At 54.0% G+C, this 18,318-nt stretch overlaps 6 protein-coding genes across 6 annotated transcripts; 3 read left to right on the forward strand and 3 right to left on the reverse strand.

Moving 5' to 3' along the window:
- Positions 1 to 346: 346 nt before the first annotated feature.
- BGZ61DRAFT_569326 (peptidase S8/S53 domain-containing protein) lies at positions 347 to 3,569 on the reverse strand (the record flags this gene model as incomplete). The annotated part of the gene is made up of 6 exons (XM_046256025.1): positions 347 to 2,503; positions 2,562 to 2,676; positions 2,752 to 2,851; positions 2,908 to 2,971; positions 3,023 to 3,364; positions 3,414 to 3,569. 6 exons carry the CDS (start codon positions 3,567 to 3,569, stop codon positions 527 to 529), a joined length of 2,754 nt encoding a protein of 917 aa, XP_046107649.1. The 3' UTR covers positions 347 to 526.
- Positions 3,570 to 5,353: 1,784 nt separating this feature from the next.
- On the reverse strand, positions 5,354 to 8,255 carry BGZ61DRAFT_475211 (uncharacterized protein; the record flags this gene model as incomplete). Its single annotated transcript, XM_046248659.1, has 2 exons — positions 5,354 to 5,677; positions 5,736 to 8,255. The coding sequence occupies 2 exons, from the start codon at positions 8,253 to 8,255 to the stop codon at positions 5,354 to 5,356; spliced, it is 2,844 nt and encodes a 947-aa protein (XP_046107650.1).
- A 1,587-nt stretch (positions 8,256 to 9,842) lies between these two features.
- On the reverse strand, positions 9,843 to 11,027 carry BGZ61DRAFT_475212 (uncharacterized protein; the record flags this gene model as incomplete). Its single annotated transcript, XM_046248660.1, has 2 exons — positions 9,843 to 10,697; positions 10,752 to 11,027. 2 exons carry the CDS (start codon positions 11,025 to 11,027, stop codon positions 9,843 to 9,845), a joined length of 1,131 nt encoding a protein of 376 aa, XP_046107651.1.
- Positions 11,028 to 12,768: 1,741 nt separating this feature from the next.
- Positions 12,769 to 14,410, forward strand: BGZ61DRAFT_346728 (S-adenosyl-L-methionine-dependent methyltransferase; the record flags this gene model as incomplete). The annotated part of the gene is made up of 3 exons (XM_046239909.1): positions 12,769 to 13,633; positions 13,688 to 13,892; positions 13,942 to 14,410. 3 exons carry the CDS (start codon positions 12,769 to 12,771, stop codon positions 14,408 to 14,410), a joined length of 1,539 nt encoding a protein of 512 aa, XP_046107652.1.
- Positions 14,069 to 15,185, forward strand: BGZ61DRAFT_185020 (uncharacterized protein). The gene is made up of 2 exons (XM_046237731.1): positions 14,069 to 15,098; positions 15,176 to 15,185. The coding sequence occupies exon 1, from the start codon at positions 14,411 to 14,413 to the stop codon at positions 14,960 to 14,962; it is 552 nt and encodes a 183-aa protein (XP_046107653.1). The 5' UTR covers positions 14,069 to 14,410; the 3' UTR covers positions 14,963 to 15,098; positions 15,176 to 15,185.
- A 1,247-nt stretch (positions 15,186 to 16,432) lies between these two features.
- Positions 16,433 to 18,177, forward strand: BGZ61DRAFT_569332 (S-adenosyl-L-methionine-dependent methyltransferase; the record flags this gene model as incomplete). The annotated part of the gene is made up of 4 exons (XM_046256026.1): positions 16,433 to 16,657; positions 16,777 to 17,473; positions 17,527 to 17,792; positions 17,855 to 18,177. The coding sequence occupies 4 exons, from the start codon at positions 16,433 to 16,435 to the stop codon at positions 18,002 to 18,004; spliced, it is 1,338 nt and encodes a 445-aa protein (XP_046107654.1). The 3' UTR covers positions 18,005 to 18,177.
- Positions 18,178 to 18,318: the final 141 nt, after the last annotated feature.

The raw sequence follows: 18,318 nt of genomic DNA on the forward strand, positions 1-18,318 counted from the left end.
CTGCATGAAAAATCGTAACACCCTGAGCTGCTGGCAAATCAACACATGCGCAACTATGCACTAACATGGGAGGCCACATTAGTTGAACTTTGGCTCCGCGGTGGCGTACGAAGGCTGGCGCAGGAAGTTTGACAACCTCCCAACCAGGCTAGGTACGTATCGGCTGTGAAGTATAGCACAGTGCGTCTGTAGTGTCTTTCAGTGCGTAATGGACCACTTAGACCTTGTTTAGTACCGAGATACTGTACTAAAGGTTGGTTCTTATTCTCCTAAAAGTGAGGTTTTATAACTTATTAATAAAAACGTAAACATTATGCGTTTAATTTGTGTCTCCCTATTATTGATCAAGTAATATATCTGTTGATATGATGCCAGTGTTTCAAATGCTCCTTGAGAAATGCTCCCACTAGCAGCTGCATGTAATAAACACTGAATCGACAATGGCTATTCCTAATATATCCACCGAGTACTTTGCCATCGTCTCTGGCCAAATATATAAAGGATAATGAGAAGCTTGTCAAACACGTTAATTCTTCAGAGGAAGGACTTCGAATGGGGGGGTGGCAAACACATCCCAGTTGTCCGATTTGAGCGGGTTGCCAAATGGCTTCAACGCTGCAAACCGCATGTTGTACTTTCCGGGCGCAATTTGAGTCCCATTCGCCAGCCGACCGAGCCACCAGAGCTCTGTTCCCACAACTCCAACGATGCTTCGGGGCTCGTCCCTCATTGGCAGCGTAATGACATCCTCGGCATCGTCTGTGGTAGCATTGAAGACCGGCTGGCTAGACGCATGGGCCCAGCTTGTCGCAGATCCAACATAGCCCGACTTCCCAACCACCGGGGGATACTTCCACTTACGCTCTGTCCAGCTGCTATCGAAGATGTCCCATCGCAGCTCTCTGGTGCCAAAGTTCAGGCGGGCGTATAGGTTGGGGAAGTCCTGGACGTCTGGGTCAAGATCGAAGGTAAAGTTGCTCTTCTGGCTCATGGGGATATCGTCGCGGGTCGATGTGATTGTCGGAAAGCCAATGGGATATTGGAAGATGTCACCAACATCCTTCTCGAGATCCGCTCCGAGGCCCATGTATGGCACTGCGAGAGACTCGCCGTTGTTTCCCGCAATGATAATTTTTCCGCTGTATAGGGGCAGCTTAGAAGCGTCCAAACCACTGGGAGCATCGAAAGTGAATTTGGCCTTCTTGGTCTCTCCAGGCTGGACAGTGAATTTCCCACCGGGGAATGAGATTTTTGGCTCCATTTTCGCAGGTGTGGCCAAGACCTCTTCGCCCCAAGCAATGCGTGGTGTTCCCCAAGTCTCTGGATCGGTATTCATTGTGTTCATACCGCCATAGGCCTCAGATGAGAAGGTATATGTAATGGGCTTGTTTCCGTTGTTGGTGATATCAATAATATGGCGTTTGTTGAACTTGCGTGTATCGTTCAAGGCAAACTTAGTAAAGGAGAGACTTGTACTATAGTCAAGAACCTTGGAGGCGTTGACGAGTCCAGTGCCGACCTGGGCCACAGATGCCATGAATCCGTAGTCCGGGCTGTCTCCGGTTCCATCACTCCAGGGTATAGCCTTTCCGGAAGAGATGATTTTCATGGCAAGTTCCTTGGCGAAGCCTGGGCCATGAACGGAGCGGCCGCCGTTCTTTCCAATATACAGAGCCGCAATGCCTGCAACATAGGGACAGGCCATAGATGTTCCACTCAGAATTGAATAACCACCACCAAGGTAGCTTGACAAGATTTGACCACCTGGCGCGGCGATATCAGACTTGATATATAGATCATTGGTTGCTCCAATGGTGGTGAAGTAGCTCGGCTCTCCTCCTGTCTCCTCGTTGACCAGTCCAGTGAGCGTGTAAATGGGCCGGGTGGTAAAATCAGCAGTGACGTTTCCACCAGCCTTGATTGTTTTGATGATTTCAGCACCAGCCTCTCGGGTGATCATGGCGATTTGTCCATCCAGGAAATCGGTCGAGGGAATCACAATGGGCATGTCGTTGGTGTAGACGAGGACCTGAAGGCCACCAAACTCAGCCAGGTTTTGCTGCTTCTGTGAGAAGTTGCATCCTCCCCGGCGAATAAGTACCACAGAGTCCGTGAAATTCTGTGTGTTGTTTGGCAACGGGTTGCAAGCCTCGTCTGCAATCGTGGTGTCAAAACCCAGTGGGATGATGGGCCACCCGTCGATTTCAGAAGGATACCAATCCTCGACTGACCGATACGGGATGCTGACCTTCTCGACGTCCTTATCGTCACTAAAGGTCGCGTTGAAGGAGGCCGTAGGGGTAATGTCTGCCTCAACGGAAGCAATGGCAAGGACATGTTCGCCTGAGGAACCGCTGCTGGCGGCGAAAGCACCAGCCTGGCCATCGTTACCAGCTGAAATCGTGACCACGACACCTTCATCAACGAGTCTTGACGCAACTACTGCCCAGGCGTTGTCCGACCACCCGGCAAGACCACCCACGGAGGAGGTGATGACATCGGCCTTCAAACTCTAGTTAGCACTTCTGTTTGGAGGTCATTCCAGGATTTTGAGAACATACTCCATCCTTGTAGGCCATCAAAAAAGCTTCAATGAGGACATCTTCAGTCGTTGCGTCCAATGTCGCAAAAACCTTGTAAACCCGCAGGGTTGCCTCTGGAGCAACTCCAGTGAGTCTTGAAGACGTTAGCTTCATGGGATATAGATCAATAGCCAACGATGGGCCACAATCTCGCCTTGATTACACTTACAGGTTGCTCTCACCAGCAATGATGCCAGAGACGTGAGTACCGTGGCCCAATTGATCCATTGGGTCTAAATCGGGATGCCGTTCCGGGTCGTCGGGCCATGCTAAGGTTCAATATTAGACCCATTTGTTCCTTTGGGCTTTAAATAGGATCTCTCACCTCCATTGCCGACAAGATCGTATCCACCGGCGATCTTGAAGCCGTCACCAATACCTCCGCCGAGCTATTCGATGTCAGCGACGCAGCTCTTTCGGAAGTCATATTAATCACGCACGGCAGAGTGAGTGTAATCAACACCTGTGTCAACGACAGCGACAACAGCGCCCTTTCCCAAGACACCTTTAGCGTGCAGCTTATCAACTCCAGTCATGTGGTGAATGGACAGGTTGACGCCTGCCGCATCCTTACCAAACGACTGGAGTGGGACGATAGGAGCCAAAGTGACTCTCTTCGCCTGCCATGCTTGGATGACCGGTTCCTCAGCTTTGAGCGTGTCCAAGTTGTCCTCCGGTGTCTCTAGAGAGGCACCATGGAAGATATCGCTCTTGAATACTTTGAGCACCTTGACTCCAGGGCGGCTAGCTAACTCATCGGCCGCAGCCTGAGGGTTGGTTCCCTGGTCGCTATTAGCAAGTTTGAAGAACACAATTCAGAATTCAACCAACTTTGTCAAATTCGACAATGAATCGCTTGGGAGTCACATCTGTCTCGTTGACACTGGTTGCTGGCGCAGAGCCATCCTGTCGTCGCATGAGAGGGTCATGGCGAGCGAAGGTGATAGCAACGCTCGACAAGACGAGGAGAGCTCGAGAGATGAGCATATTGAAAGGCAATCGTCAATTACTCCCGATGCAGACGGCTAGATTCTCGAGCAAGTAGGCCGCGGATGCTGAACCAACTTAGGAACCTGACGGACATGATGCAAGACAGCTATATGCCGCCGCTATATATAATATACAGGCCCTGGACACAAATGATCACATTTTACGATGTCAGTCCGCCAGAGTCCCATTATCACACCGGGGATATTGCCCGTTGAGAGGTGCTCCGTTCGCCAAGATAGACTACTCCCTTATCACAGGATACTGCCATAGGAGGGTCGGATCGCGAAGAGCATGTATGGCTTCGGCCGCGCTTTCCGGAATGCACAGAGAAAGGCAATGCGAACCCCTGATAGTGCTTGGCTGATATTATTGTATAATTCGGCATCCTTAACGGACTCAGACTCACCGTTTTGGGTCCAGTCTCCCGATATGACACTACGATAGCAAGTTGGAATGGCCAGGCATCTCGTATTCAACGGTTGTCACCCATCTGCTCATATGCAAACAAGGTTGTTTGATCCTAGTCTGAATGTAACCTTCTATTTTGGCTCTAATTAACCCATGCAGAGGGTGGGATTTCTGTCAGGTACTGATTGATAGGACCCACCTGAGGGGTGGTGATCACTCGTATCCAAGCCATGGTAGCATGAGGGTTGCATCAAGTGCAACCGGAGAGAGCAAGAACGGAAAAAAGCCGGGGAAATGACTCCGAGTTACAATTGCTGAGCAACATACGGAAATGGATGGATGAAGTAGTTGCCAACACGCGTAGGAGTAGGTACGAAGAACGCCTCCAGTACAACCAATCAATCAAATTGTTTATAGTAGCGATGAATGAGTAACTAAACCAATATGGAAAATTGAAGGAAGTTTCAAAAGAACCAAAGAAAAGACTCTTGTGTCATTGGACATGACTGAAAAGAGTTCCTTCCTGCAGTTATCCATCCTAGTGCAGATTTCTCCACCACTACGAATGGTCAGTGGATTGTGGCCTCTCCTTATCTAGCAAGCGGTCGAATGAATCCATGAAAAAGGTCACCTGATGGGCGATCCGTTCTACTAGGGCTTCTTTGGGAAGTTGATAGAATCCAGCGAGTACCTCACGCCATGTCAGTTCGCCAGATATGGAAGCAGCTTTGATTGGGATTCATAACTAAGGGACTGAACTTTATCCTACACTAAATTTAGCTTAGTACAGCTCTAGGCTTAGGTTACTATCTACCACAAGACCTTTTGGCAATGTGCAAGTGTCGTCAAAGGCTTTATCTTTATCTCCATTCGCATCTTTGAGTTCATGCATGCCTGCACCCCAGCACATAAATTAACCTTAACCAATCTTATAATTAAGCGCAAAACAGTTTGGTGGTACATATCTGAGATACCTAAGGGATGGAAAAAAATATTTTTATGGATATCGACTGTAAGGAGATTTTAACTGAACTTCTATTTAATGTGGTAAAAATCACTGCCTATACGGATCATTCTAATTATATTAATAGTGCAATTCCTTCAAGCAGGAAAGGGGTTAAGATTGAGGTTTCGATAGTGGTAAAATTGGTAGGGGTTTGAAGAAGATATTTTGAAGGTTGCATAGTATATTTTTCAAACTAGCTGAGATATCCAATGTAGAGTAAGGTATGTTATCAATACGAGGCTCGTAGTACTCGTCTAGTCGCTCCTTGTAATGAAAGGCCGTGGCATCGTTTCAACATCCAGTTCCCATCCATAAGCTATTACAATTTCCCATAATCTGCCATATCCGTCAAATCCATCTCTTTCGTCTATCTGACACTGACAGCAACCTTCTCAAACCTTCTCACGTCATCAGGCGTGCGGGCGATGCACAGCTCACGACAGAAAAGTCCCCACTCGCCGCTAGTAGACTCGCGAACGGCCTCCGAGAGCCCCTTGCCGTAACGCTCGCGGTAGGCCTGCTTGACAGCGCGCATATGGGGCGGGTCCCAGTGGTATCGGACGAGGCGCGAGATAAGCAGCTCGCGGCGCAGGCCGTCCTTGCGGGAGCCGGTGATGGCGTGGTGGAGGAGGAGGGCGTCACGGACAGGGCGGTTGATAACGCCATTGAGAATGTGCGCGAGGAGTTCGCCCTAGTGGCGGTGTCAGCTTCCGTATGAGCGGGGTGGTTCGGAGGACTTGGAGACTTACAACAAGGTTTCCGCTCTTCTTGAGGGCATCGCGAGCAAAGTTGCTGTGATAGTTAAGCTCATATTCTTGGAGAACGGCGCGCAAGTGCGATTCGCTGCGCTGGACGACAATTCCAATCATAGCCGTCTCGCCGCCCTTATCCGACCTGACAGCACGGCGCAGCTCGCTCACATCATGGCTGATAAGTTGAGAGTCAAGCGGGAGTTGGCGACCATATCCGTCGTACTCATCCATGCGACGCTCTTCCAAAACCATGAGAACAGCCTTTTTAAACTTATCTTCCTTGAGTTCTGTCTTCATGCACTTGGTGAGGCTGTTATCATACTTCTTGTCAGAGAAGGCATCCTTAATAGCGCGGATCTCGTCGTTGGTGCGGCCCATGAGCGACTCAATGAGGAGCTCACGGCGGGTCTTGTCGCCCTGGTACCAGAAGTTGGCCCAGTAAGCCTCGCTCTCCCACATGCCGAGGGCAACAGCGTAGCAAGCCTTCATCAGCAGGGGGTCCTCGTCCTTGAGTCGCGCTCGGATGTGCTTGGCGACGTTGACGCCCTTGCGCTCTGCGCCGGTTTTGACGATTCGCTTATACTCTGCACGTAGCTCCATAACCTGTTCGTGGGTGAGGCTCGGTAGAATATCTATAAGGGGACCCGTGTCGGGACGCCTGCTGCCTCGGAGGGCCTGAGCGAGTTGGCTAGTGATATCCTCAGGGTCGTGGAAGCGGGCGCGCCGGTTGCGCTTCTTGCCATCTCCTTCAAAGTCAGAACTAAGAGGCGATAGAGGCTCCAGACCCCGGGCATCGTCGCCCGGGTTCTGCGTTGCAAGGAGGAGGGGTGATGGCATGGGCGAGCAGTCTTGGTAAGTGCCGTAGTATGATTCAAGCAAAGGCGAGCCAGGTGCCATGGCGAGACTCATGCCTGCCACACGCCCTGTATCAACGCTCAGGGATGAGGAGCCTCGCCCGTCTCTCGATCTGGATCTATCCCGACGCCCAGGCTCAACGGACAGCATATCTGGAGCCGGGGACTTATCCCGGCGATGGTCGCGGGACCGCTCTCGAGACTTGTCTCTCGACTTAGATTTGTCTCGTTTGCGGCCAGAGTCAACAGTGAGCATATCAGAGCTTCCTCTGGTACTGGAAGACTTTTCCTTGCGACGGTCGCGAGACCTCTCTCTGTCGCGACTCCCTGGCTCAACCGTCAAGACATTGGCGCTGGAGCTTTGGGGATCTTTAAGGATGGAGTCCCCCCTTCTGCGAGAGCTACGCCCTTCTGCAGTTGGGCGTCCTTCGTCTGAACTCTCGTACCGGCGGCGGTCATAGTCATCCACAGGGCGACGCCGGTCTGGGCTGTCATGACGATCTGCGTACTTGGAAGCACGTCTTTCGTCTCTTGGGTCGTCCCTCCGGTCATCGTACTTGTCATTGCGCCTGTCCTCATACTCGCCATATCGTCTTTCATCATACGGATCATCATCGAATCTAGCAGTGCGTCTGTCGTCATACTTATCATCGCGATCCTCGTACGTTTCCCTGCGTCTATCCTCGTATGTCTCATTGCGTCTTTCATCGTACCTGCCGTCCCCCCCGCCACGGCGCTCGGCACCGTGCTCGTCGTGAGGTGCATTGCTGCCGTATGGAGTCAAGGCATGGCTGGTGGACGCTGGGGCTCCGGTGGTTTTTCCTGCAGTGGTCTTTCCATAAGCCAAATCGTCGGATCCAGGGGGGGGTCGCTTGGGCACAGGTGGCTTTCCATAGGCCAGGTCGTCGTCGTCGCGGGCCTTCTTGTCCTTGTCATTGTCATGATCGGAGGACTGGCTGCTGCTACCGGTGGAAAGCCAGCGGCTGTATTTTTGCGGGAGGAACTTGAACTTGTTGTCTTCTTCTTCACGACGTGATTCGGGTTTGTCTTCACGACGGCTGTCTGGTTTGTCTTCGCGACGGCTGTCATACTTGTCTTCGCGGCGGGTGTCGTGCTTGTCTTCCCGACGACTGCCATGTTTGTCTTCGTAGCGACCCTCATACTTGTCTTCTTGACGGCTCTCGTACTTTTCGTCTCTGTGACTCGTGTACTTGTCGTCTCGGCGACTTTCGTAGGTGCTGTCGCGGGGTTCTGCGCTGTAGATGCGGGGTTCCTCACCCTTGCCTTTGACGCGGGGCTCGTCGTCTGGGAACGCGCCGGGGAGCAGACCACCCCCTACCTTGTCACGAGAGCTGCGATCCGCGGTGGGTGACGCGGTCTTGTACGTGGGCTGCTGGGAGTCGTAGCTGTAGAGGGCCTGGCCGCCCGGAAGCATGGAGTCCATGCCGCCCTCCTCGGGGTACGGGAGGGCGCCGCTGGCCTTGGCTTCGTTGCGGCCTTTGTAGCGATCATCGAGGTCGTCTTCCGGGTAGATGTAGCTGGGCTCGCGCACGTCGGCGTACGAGGACGGCGGCTCTGCGGCGGGCTCGTCCTTGGAGCGACGGTCACGCGATCGCGACCGGGAGCGGCCCTTTCGGCTGCGATCCTCCGGGTAGAGCGACATGGTGTGGTATGAGGTTTGCCGGGGAGGTAAACAAGCGAAAGACGCTCAGGCCCAGGGTTCTTCAAAGCGCAAGAAACCAAAACAGACGGAGTAGGCGTGGGACACCCTCGTGTGAGGCTGAGAAGGGAGAATGTCTAGCGACAGTCCCAGTCACAGTCGCAGAGGGGAATGTTGGTGCAGGAGGAACAGAGGGGAGAGAAGAAGAGGAAGAGAAGTAGTAGTAGGATCTCCGCTCTCGAGGCAACCTGTCAGCGAGGTCCGACCCATCATGCGCCGAGCGTCAAATGCGACAGCCAGCCGCCTAGGGCTGTCTCCAGGCTCTATCCAAGGCTCCAGATGGGGCTGAAACCTCAATGCAGTTAACTGGCTTATGCGGGCAACTCCGACCAACAGCTCCCCCAGCTCCTCGAGAAGTCGCCCCAAACCCAGCCAGTTCCAGAGCGCGTCCCATGCATCCAGGTCGTCATAGGGCGGCCTGAGTCGGCGCTAAGATGTCGAGGAGCAGGCCGTTGAAGCCCTTGGAGCCCTTTTTGGAGTCGATGGCGCAGCGCATACCGTCCAGAGCGGGGAGCTCTCCCCTGTAGCAAACCTGGAATCCACTGCGGGCATCCACTGAGAGCACCCGCCGTGAGCGCCCACAGGGCAGACCAATGGCACCTGCAGCGCTCTCTCCGAACGTCTCCAGACAGGCCCCAGTAGTCGCTGCTCCAGCGTCAAGGGTTCGCCTGTTCTGTGGCTGGGTATTTCGCACTACAGATGCTGAGCCCACTCAGCGCCTGCAAAGAGGCTCACGGCCAGGGCAGGACAGGATGAGATAGAACGAGACAGGACAACACAGGACAGGGGATTTTAAACCCGGGTGGCATGACGGCGTAAGCGTCAGAAAGAGAATGGCCGCTGATTGAAAGCACGAGGTGCATGCGCGACGCAATGACAGCTTGGGTGGGGGCCAAAAAAATGGCAAGGTCATTGTGAGTCAACCTGCAATATGTCCATTTCAGGAGTCAAATCCATCGCAGATCAATTGGAGGAGGGGGAGTCAACAGTATTGGCTGCCTTCGTTTGGATGCCTTGGAGGGAACCCAGCAGCCGAGCCGATGTGTATTTGAGTAGAGAAGGATTCGCAGCCGCCCAGCAAGGCGAGAGTACGATGGAAATGGTAAAGCATGAGCACGAGCCACAATGATCTTCACAATACCCGGTCAAAAAATCAGACAACTCTCGGCGCCCAATCTGGAGACTAAGTATGTCTCAACAAGAAAAACAATGTTAGCTTTGTGACATCATGGTGTCTATCATATCCACATCTCACTTTTCTTTTCCCGGAGAATACGATGTCGTATGTCGTGGATACGAGCTACCCAACACGTCCGTACTTTATTGGCCTTGTTGGTCTGGCGGATGCCCGACGACCATAATTACACGGCATATTGCAGAATTCCACCAAGGCTTCCACCAAAACCTTTATGGAAATTAACGCCGTGCGTTGGCAAATTCATGGACGTAGTTAAAGATGCAATAATTAGTAGAGTGCTGCCCAAGAGGACTGGGGCTTGAGACGTTTCAAGTTGGGTGTACTTTCAATATCTACTCACGAGGCACCCTTTCTCCTCTCTGAAAGACGTACAGCGCCTCATCCTTGCCAGCAAAACTGGGCAAGGCAATCTGCACCACCTTGGTCCACTCTTTGTGCTCTCTCTCCATAAACTGGTCCATCGTCATACCCTTGAATCCCGTGTAGCTGTTGCCATTCTGCGTGCCGACGACCGCAATCGTGTCACCTTCAAAGGCATCAACCAGATTACGTGTAAAGCCACCTTCGGTGCCACCTCCGACTCCGCCGCCCACGACAGGGTACACCAGCAGGAGGACCATGTCTTTGCCTCCCGCGTTTTTGCTCAACCACTTGACACCATCGGAGATGGTTGTGTCGCTGACCCAGTTCACCCGCCATTCGCTCTGCATGTTGTCTACTGGGTGGGTCTGGAGGCCGTACTGCCGAAGCATAAACGACCAGTAGCCATTTCCGGAACCCATGTCTGCCACTGGCCGTCCATCAGCTAGAATTTTGAGTATCTCTAGGCTCTCGTGAGACGGTGTGGCGCAACCAAAATGATGCATGAAAATCGGGAGGATGTGGTGGCTGGTGGCTACCCGCTCTGCGGAGAGGCAAGGGCCACACCACTCCAGTGTGCGACAGGACCATGCCCAGAAGTCGTAGTACGGGTTGGGGCTGGGTGGCTTCTTTGACTTGGGAATGGTCAGTTTCGCCGTCAAGGCGGGGTGCAGATATCGTTTGTCCGCGAGGTTGGCCGCAGTCTCGCTTCGAATAGAACCCTTCTTGGCGTTGGTGCCCAAGTTCTTGAGTGCCGATGCCGTTGCCGTCGCCGGGTTAAAGACGGAGATGTAGGCATCTGCGTCCATCTGCGGAGGCGGATCTCTCTGTAGCGAGTTTCAGCCTGTGCCCTAGTAAAAGGTCGATGAATGGGGGCTTACAGGCGAGCGATCCTCGTTACGGTACCAGGCGTGGAGGCCGTTTGCATCACCGAGGTTGACGACGGCCTGGACCTCGGCCAGCTTAACACTTGTTATGGCATGGTAGGTATACAAGTCCCGCTCGGGCAGTTGTAGCAGGACCCGACTGGCATTGTACAGGTCGTTTTGGATCAGGAGATCTAGGGCTTGCTTTTGTCGCTCGACATCCTGGATGAGGTCATCCGGTTGAAAGTAGGGACTGCCAACACAATAGGTAAACTTTGCGTGCCGAGACATCGGAGGATAGGACGAGAGGGGGTCGGAGTTGCATAAAAATTAACCAGCCAGACAATGAGCAATTAACTGAGTGGATGGTGACGTCGAATTGTCTCTGCCAAAAAGTGGATACTGGAGGTGCTTTTGGTTGAAGTTGTGGATGTGGAGAGCGTGGAGGGGTGACGCAAACTACCCTAGAGATGTAAGTAAATCGGGCACTTGCGGGAAGACAGCCGGACTGAGAGCAGCGTCGACCACGTCCAACGCCGTGCATCACATTGCGAAGGTCATATCTCAGATTCAACAGACCGTTCGAGTGTGAGAGGAAACAAGGACCCGGGGTACTGGCCGGTGGGTAAAGAGGAGACTCACAAGCGCCAAGGGAACTAGCCACATCGCGATGCTAATAATTAATGCCTCGAAACTTTACCCTCTCCGCCCCCATGCCGCATCTGTCCCAGAGGAGGTATGCAGGATACGTAAGTTGATACCAATGTGACATCGAAATGGGTAAGAGGGGAAGAGGAAAAAGAAATATACTGAGAGGGCTAAGCTGAAGCTGCATGCTCGGCGTCACAGTCACAGCGAGCAGCAGCCCAAAGGGAAGCGAAGCAACACGTCAAATCCTAAGATTCGACTCGTCACCGAGGCATCAAAAGCGGCAGCAAAAAGCAACGAGCGCGCATCGGAAGCAACCTCCTCGAGCACTGCGCCGCCCGCCAGTGCGCTCCTTGTATACGGGGCTGCGTCTCGTCTGCGTGACCGTATGGTGCAAAGGCAATAGATCTGGGCGGCCTGGACCAACAAGCGCTGATTTGCATTAGTTCACGAGGGGTCTTGGTGGCCCTGGGCTTCTGGCTAGAATCGTGGATCCGGGGAGCTGATGAGGACCCGCAGTGTGTTCGGGTTAAAAAAAAAAGTCTGGATCATGAAGGCGCGACTGGTGGCTGACATGGACCTTCCGACCGGGACCGACCTGGGCCTGGGCTGGGGCGGGCGGGCGCTGCCCCACCTGTTTCCTCCCTCATACAGAAGCCTCCTCCCCTGGCCCTTGGCCCCATCCCCTCCCAATGGCCCGTCACCATCCCATCAAATCCCCGACGCTTCTCATCCGCCGAATAAAGACTTCCCTTCTGCATGTTGCTCAACGCCTGACGCTCGACTCTCTAGCCCTCTCTTCTGCTTATCTGCTCTATATCGTTTCTCGCGCCGCCGCTGCAACCGACGACTTCCAGGTCCCGGCTCCTCTCCATCGTACTCGAATCCCTGACGCGGATCCTGCTTTTGAAGGACGCCAAGTTCTATTGCACCATCATCGCCAGCCCTGCACTGCCCATCAGCTCCCAACGCTGGTGTAAGGCCGTGCACCAAATCGATCACCAGTTGCCCGCCGGGTGCTTTCAGGTCCCCTCGCGTTCCGGACACTCGGTACCATCGTCACCATCGCCGGATCAATCTTGCCGCCGTCTCTGAGAGCTGGGATTCGCGTCCCTGCTATTGCATCGCAAGCGCTCAGACGTGGTGGCTGCTAGGTACCCCTTGCGCCGCCTATTCAGCCGCCAGTGCCGAGTACCGGCCATAACCCCCGTCCAACACTACGGTACCTCCAGCGATCATCACCATGGACACCACCAATCCCCCCAAACGAGACATTGCAAGCACTATGACCATTGAAGCTGTCCTGCTCCCTGCTAGCGGCAAATCTATGGAAGATCAGGTCCACCCAGTTGCTCCCCCAAGTGCTGGAGAGCATGAAGACCAGATGCCCGCTGAAGTGCTACCCTCCCAAAATACTGACGAGGGTCATGTTGTACAAATTCCAGGACCCGACGACGTGAAAAGTACAGCAGCGTCCACCCCAGATCTACCGCAGGAGGCGACCACGACACACTCCCTGCCAGAGAGCTCACAGTCCCGAGGACATGATGCACACAACAAGACTGAAGCCTGGATACAGACACAACAACACGATGCATTGTCAGAGGCGGGTCTGAAGACACCAGGCCAAGAAACACCAGGCCAAGAAACACCAGGCCAAGAAACGCCACGCCAAGAAACACCACGGCTCATCCACCCCGAGACTGGACATGTTATCCCCCCTCTGGACTTGACCAAAGATGCGGTCGACGTACCCGAATTGTCGCCTTCCGGCACTGACCCGGCATCCAAACCAGAACACAAACGACCAGACTCAATGGTCATGTCCCCACTGACCCATCCCAACGGCGTCTCTATTTTTCCCGAGCTTTCAACATTCGAGCAAGATGTGCTCTCCAGAGCTGCATTGTTCGAAGCCGAGGATACTATTGTTGCCGATAGCGAGGAAGCCAGCACTGTCGGAGACGCCAGATCGGATGCCGGTTACGAAAGTGATAGTATCACATCTGGTAGCACATCCATGGAGTCGTCCATCCGAGATTACATGTATGAGAACGGCCGTCGCTATCACCGATTCCGAGAGGGTAGCTACAACTTCCCCAACGATGATGTCGAACAGGAGAGAGAGGACATGAAACATGCCATGATCAAACTCCTCGGCAACCAAAAGCTCAATTTTGCACCTATAGGGGAACATCCCCAAGAGATCCTTGATATCGGGACTGGTACTGGTATCTGGGCCATCGAGAGTGAGTATCTGTGGAGAGGCGTTTGTCATTGGACAAGAAGCTGACATGTGGCAGTGGGTGATCAGTACTCGAGCGCCAACATCCTTGGCGTTGACCTATCCCCAATCCAACCTGACTGGCTGCCACCCAACGTCCGGTTCATGGTGGACGACGTCGAATCGCCATGGCTCCACCCCCGAAACCACTTTGACTACATTCACTCTCGGCACACTGTGATGGCCATCAAGGACTGGCCACGACTATTGCGTCGGGGCCTGGAGTAAGTCGGCCTGCCGTCCTGTTGACATGGATTTTGCTTATAGAATTAGACATATCAAGCCAGGGGGCTGGTTCGAGCTCCAGGAGATTCACCACAAGCCACATAGCGCAACCCGCAACGGTGTGGTGCCCCCTGAGCACCCCGTTGCAAAGTATTGGTCACTTGTGAATGACGGTCTCGGCGCACTAGGTGTGAATTTCCACGCCGCAGCAGGTGGTCACCTGGCGAGCATGATGCGAGAAGCAGGTTTCGTCAATGTCACAGAGCGAGTGTTCCACGTACCTCTAGGAACGTGGCCCAAGAACAAGGTTCTGAAGACGGTGGGTCTCTACTGGCGGACGATCCTGATGGACGGGATGCAAGCTATTGCCCTAGGGCCCCTGACCCGGGGACTGGGGTGGAATCGGGAACAGGTGGAAATGCTCCTGATTGACGTGCGGAGGGCTTACAGCAGCAACACGATGCTGATGTACATGCCATGCCATATTGTCTACGGCCAGAAGCCGGCATATGTATGAATGGAGAATAAATGGAGGAGGGTTTTTCTTCCTCTTGGAAAAGGAGACGCGTGCATACACGCACCTACACACTGCGGTGCATCCACGGAAGACCCACACGGATTGATGACGGGAATACAGGAATGGTTCCTTTCCGGTGAGAAACTCTACGGTTTCCTGGGTGGTGAGGGGTGTGACCCACTAGTTCGTGAGGCGCAACGTGAGGCGCAACGTGCCGGACCGCTGGAACGTGGGGCCATGGTGTGGAAATTAGTCGACTCCATCGCGCTGAGACTTGCGGATGTTGGTGGGCTGGTGTTGCGACGGGTGCTAGGACTATCCTGGGACTATTCTGGGTCGGGCATTGACCTATTGTCGAGACGAGGAGGCATGACGGATCATGCGATGGAGAAGAATGGCGAGCTTCGCGGACACATGTTTAACTTTCAACTACGGATGCGGCCAAGTGCGGAACTACAGGCCTCTCTACTGGCGTTCCCCTGGCTGGATCATGGATGTACGGATAGCGCACTAAGAGACGGACACTGGAGCGGACACTGGTACGGCCCTTAGATCCCGGGGTTCTTGGCGTGAACCCAATTTAACTGATCTTCCTGATTCCTGTTCCCCCTTGGGCGGTTTTCCGGCTTTGCTACTCTGCGACGGCACCATCGGAGATTTCCATCATCAATTGCTTACTTTTGTTTTGGTAGGCTGTCTTGTGCTGATCAATCCTGACTTTGGCGGCAATAGTCTCCGTGCAATAGCTGACTGCCGCCGCTACAGTGCGCAACACAGCGCCGGTTTTGTTCTTACGTACGTGCAAAGTCTTTCATTGCAGTCATCCCACCCGTTCCCAACGTACCATCCCCATCTAGCATTCACCATTCACCATTCACCATGACCATGACACTCATCATCACTGCTTTCTCTACCCAATCGGGGATATGATTTTTCTGGACGGGTTCACAATGGCGTCCTCCCGTCGTGCGACGCCCAAGACAAGGCCGAGGAGAGGAAACTCGTTGCACCTGTACCCAGCCAGCCAGTGACCGGGAGCCCGAAACTAGCAGCGCTCAAGTCGAGAGGAGCTGTCCCTCAAAGACGGCCCTTTCCTACTCGTGTGGACCTGGTTTCACCGTCTCCCTTTTCTCGATCCTCCGAGCACATCCCCGTGCTGGGTGGCTGACTAGAGAGAGACCTTTTGTGAAGGCCGTTCCCGTGGCGGCACCCAAGGCAAACGCCACGGCGAGCAGAGGGTCGTGGTTGAGATGCCCTCTGTCTGAGACACATCGGGCCTGTCTCTCGCCCGACGGTAACGAATGGGCGTCCAGCGTGCACACCAGCATGTACACCAGCGTGTACATGATGTGATGCCACATGGTCTCCTCGTGTCGGCATGGATTACAATGTAACATGTTTCCCTCAACACGTCTGAGCACGCAAATCCTCCCCGCCGTGGGATTCACCCGAACCCCCATGGGCCGCTCATCTCATAGGCCGCCCTGGCGACGCCCAGTCTTCTCCCATCTGCGATGCGCTGCATGCGTTGTGTCTATCGACTTTTAGTACGACGCTTAGTGGCTTCTGCTACCTTTCAGCTTTGCTTTTTTGGCGTCCAACAGCTCGGCCGGACCTCCTGTCCCGCGCGAGCCCGGCGCAGCGCGCATGCATGCCATCCGGGCTTGATCCAACAGCGGGGGCTAACTTCATTCACTTGAGCAGATTAAAGCAAACCAGAAAGCCAACCAAAAGCAAATCCTTGGTTTCCTGGAATCTGCACACTCGCCGTCGCCCTTGGATCCCTCTACAACCATGGCCAAGCTCAGAGTCCCGTCGTGGCTTCACAGCTCAAACGGAGCTGCTACGAATGGCAACGCCGACGAGGCCGATCGCAAGAAGCAGAACCGCATGTCCTTGAGCGGCTTGGCCCAGTTCATGTCCAAGAGCGACCAGCCGACGCCCCAGTCGTCGTCGGCGACTGAGACAGAGCCCGAAGCAACTCCTCCATCCGAGGCGGCCGCTGCGTCGTCCACTTCGCACATGATTGAGCTCGCCAAGAAGATCACCCGGGAGACGGAGAAGCTCGACAAGTACATGAGGGACAACAACCTCCCCAATGCCGGCTTCGACGTCAACGATGCGGGAGACTTCCCCCCGCTGCCCGCCGATATACAGAACAGCCGCCAGGAGATTGTATATGCTACCAGGGAGCTCGGCGCTATAGTTCGCGGTCCCAGAGAGCATGTTCGATGGGGTGTCTGGAGTGTAAGTCTAACCCGGGTATATGACGGGCGAGGGCTGACCAGTTGCGCAGTTCCTCGATACTCTGAGTCTCCAACTCCTCAACAGCCACGGAATTGGTATGTGAATTTGGGTCCCCTTAGCTTTTCATCGCTCATCCTGTCCTAGCCAAGCTCGTCCCTATCGATGCGCCCATTCCGCTTGCCGAGCTCCAAACCAAGACTACGCTGGATCCCATCAACCTCGCTCGTGCTCTCCGCCATGCCATGACCAACTACATCTTCCAAGAGCCCTCGCCCGGCCTCATCGCCCACACCGCCGCCTCCCGCATGCTCGCCGAGGACGGCCCTCTGCAGGCCTGGGTGGGCTTCAACTCCGAGGACATCTTCCCGGCTGCCGCCCACTCGCTCCAGTCTCTGCGGACCTATCCCGAGGGCACCGAGCTGACACGTACCGGCTTCAACTTTGCCTTCAACACGGTCAACCAGGAGCCCATGTTCGTCACCTTTGGCAAGGATCCCGCGCGCGCCAAGCGCATGGGCGGCGCCATGGCCAGCTTGACTGGTGGCGAGGGATACGAGGTGAGCCACTTTGTCGACAACTACGATCTGTCCGACGTGGATGCCAAGGAGGGCACCTTTGTCGATGTCGGCGGAAGCCACGGATTCGTGTGTGTCGACTTGGGCAATAAGTGGAAGAAGACCAAGTTTGTCGTGCAAGATTTGCAAAAGACGGTCGATAGCGCACCCAAGCCAATTTCCCCCGACGAAGACGTGTCCAAGCGCATCACGCTACAGGCTCACGACTTCTTTACTGAGCAACCCGTCCATGGTGCTGATGGTATGTTCGACTGTTACCTTGACATATTGCGGATACTGACCTTGGCTCTCCAGTCTACTTCTTCCGCTGGATCATGCACAACTACTCGACTCCTTACGCCATCAAGATCATCAAGAGCCTCGTCCCGGCGCTCAAGCCCGGTGCCCGCGTCGTCATCAACGACCACTGCCTGCGCGACGTCGGAGCCGAGAACCCCTGGGACGAGAAGATCATGCGCAGCATGGACATGGTGATGCTGGCGGTGCTGAACGCCCAAGAGCGAACCGAGACCGAGTTCCGGGAGCTCTTCAAGGCCGTCGACGAGCGGTTCGTCTTCAAGGTGCGTACTCTCATCTCATTTTGCCCCTATCCGGTAGTACGGCATACTAACGTGGCGACTAGGGCGTTTCGAGGAGCCCAGGATGCAGGATGAGCGTTGTTGAGGCCGTTTGGATGCCCGAGAGCGTCGAGAAGACCGAGGCTGAGGAGGTGGTGGAGACGAAGGAGGAGCAGAAGGTTGAGATTCCCGCCGAGGAGATCAAGGCGGCGTGAGATGAGAGCTTTGAGATGAGTCCTTGACCATGACCCGGCTAAAATCCATTAGCTCTGAATGATGGTGATGATGCCTTTAATCTAAGTATAATACACTTCTAACCTACTATAAATATTATTATTTTAGCAATAAGTCTCGCAGTCTCTTTATTAAATTTATCACTGTTTTCAAAACCTTGAGACCTTGGGGGTACTTGCAGCACATGGGGGTAGCGTCTCGTATATAGGATATAGGAAATAGATGTTGTGAACGATACTAGTCTTTCATTTCAAGGAGTACTTCGAGGAGTGCCACAATCCCCGATAGGTAGCTC

This window comes from Ilyonectria robusta (genome assembly GCF_021365365.1).
Source record: "Ilyonectria robusta strain PMI_751 chromosome Unknown BGZ61scaffold_5, whole genome shotgun sequence".
Lineage (NCBI taxonomy): Eukaryota > Fungi > Ascomycota > Sordariomycetes > Hypocreales > Nectriaceae > Ilyonectria > Ilyonectria robusta.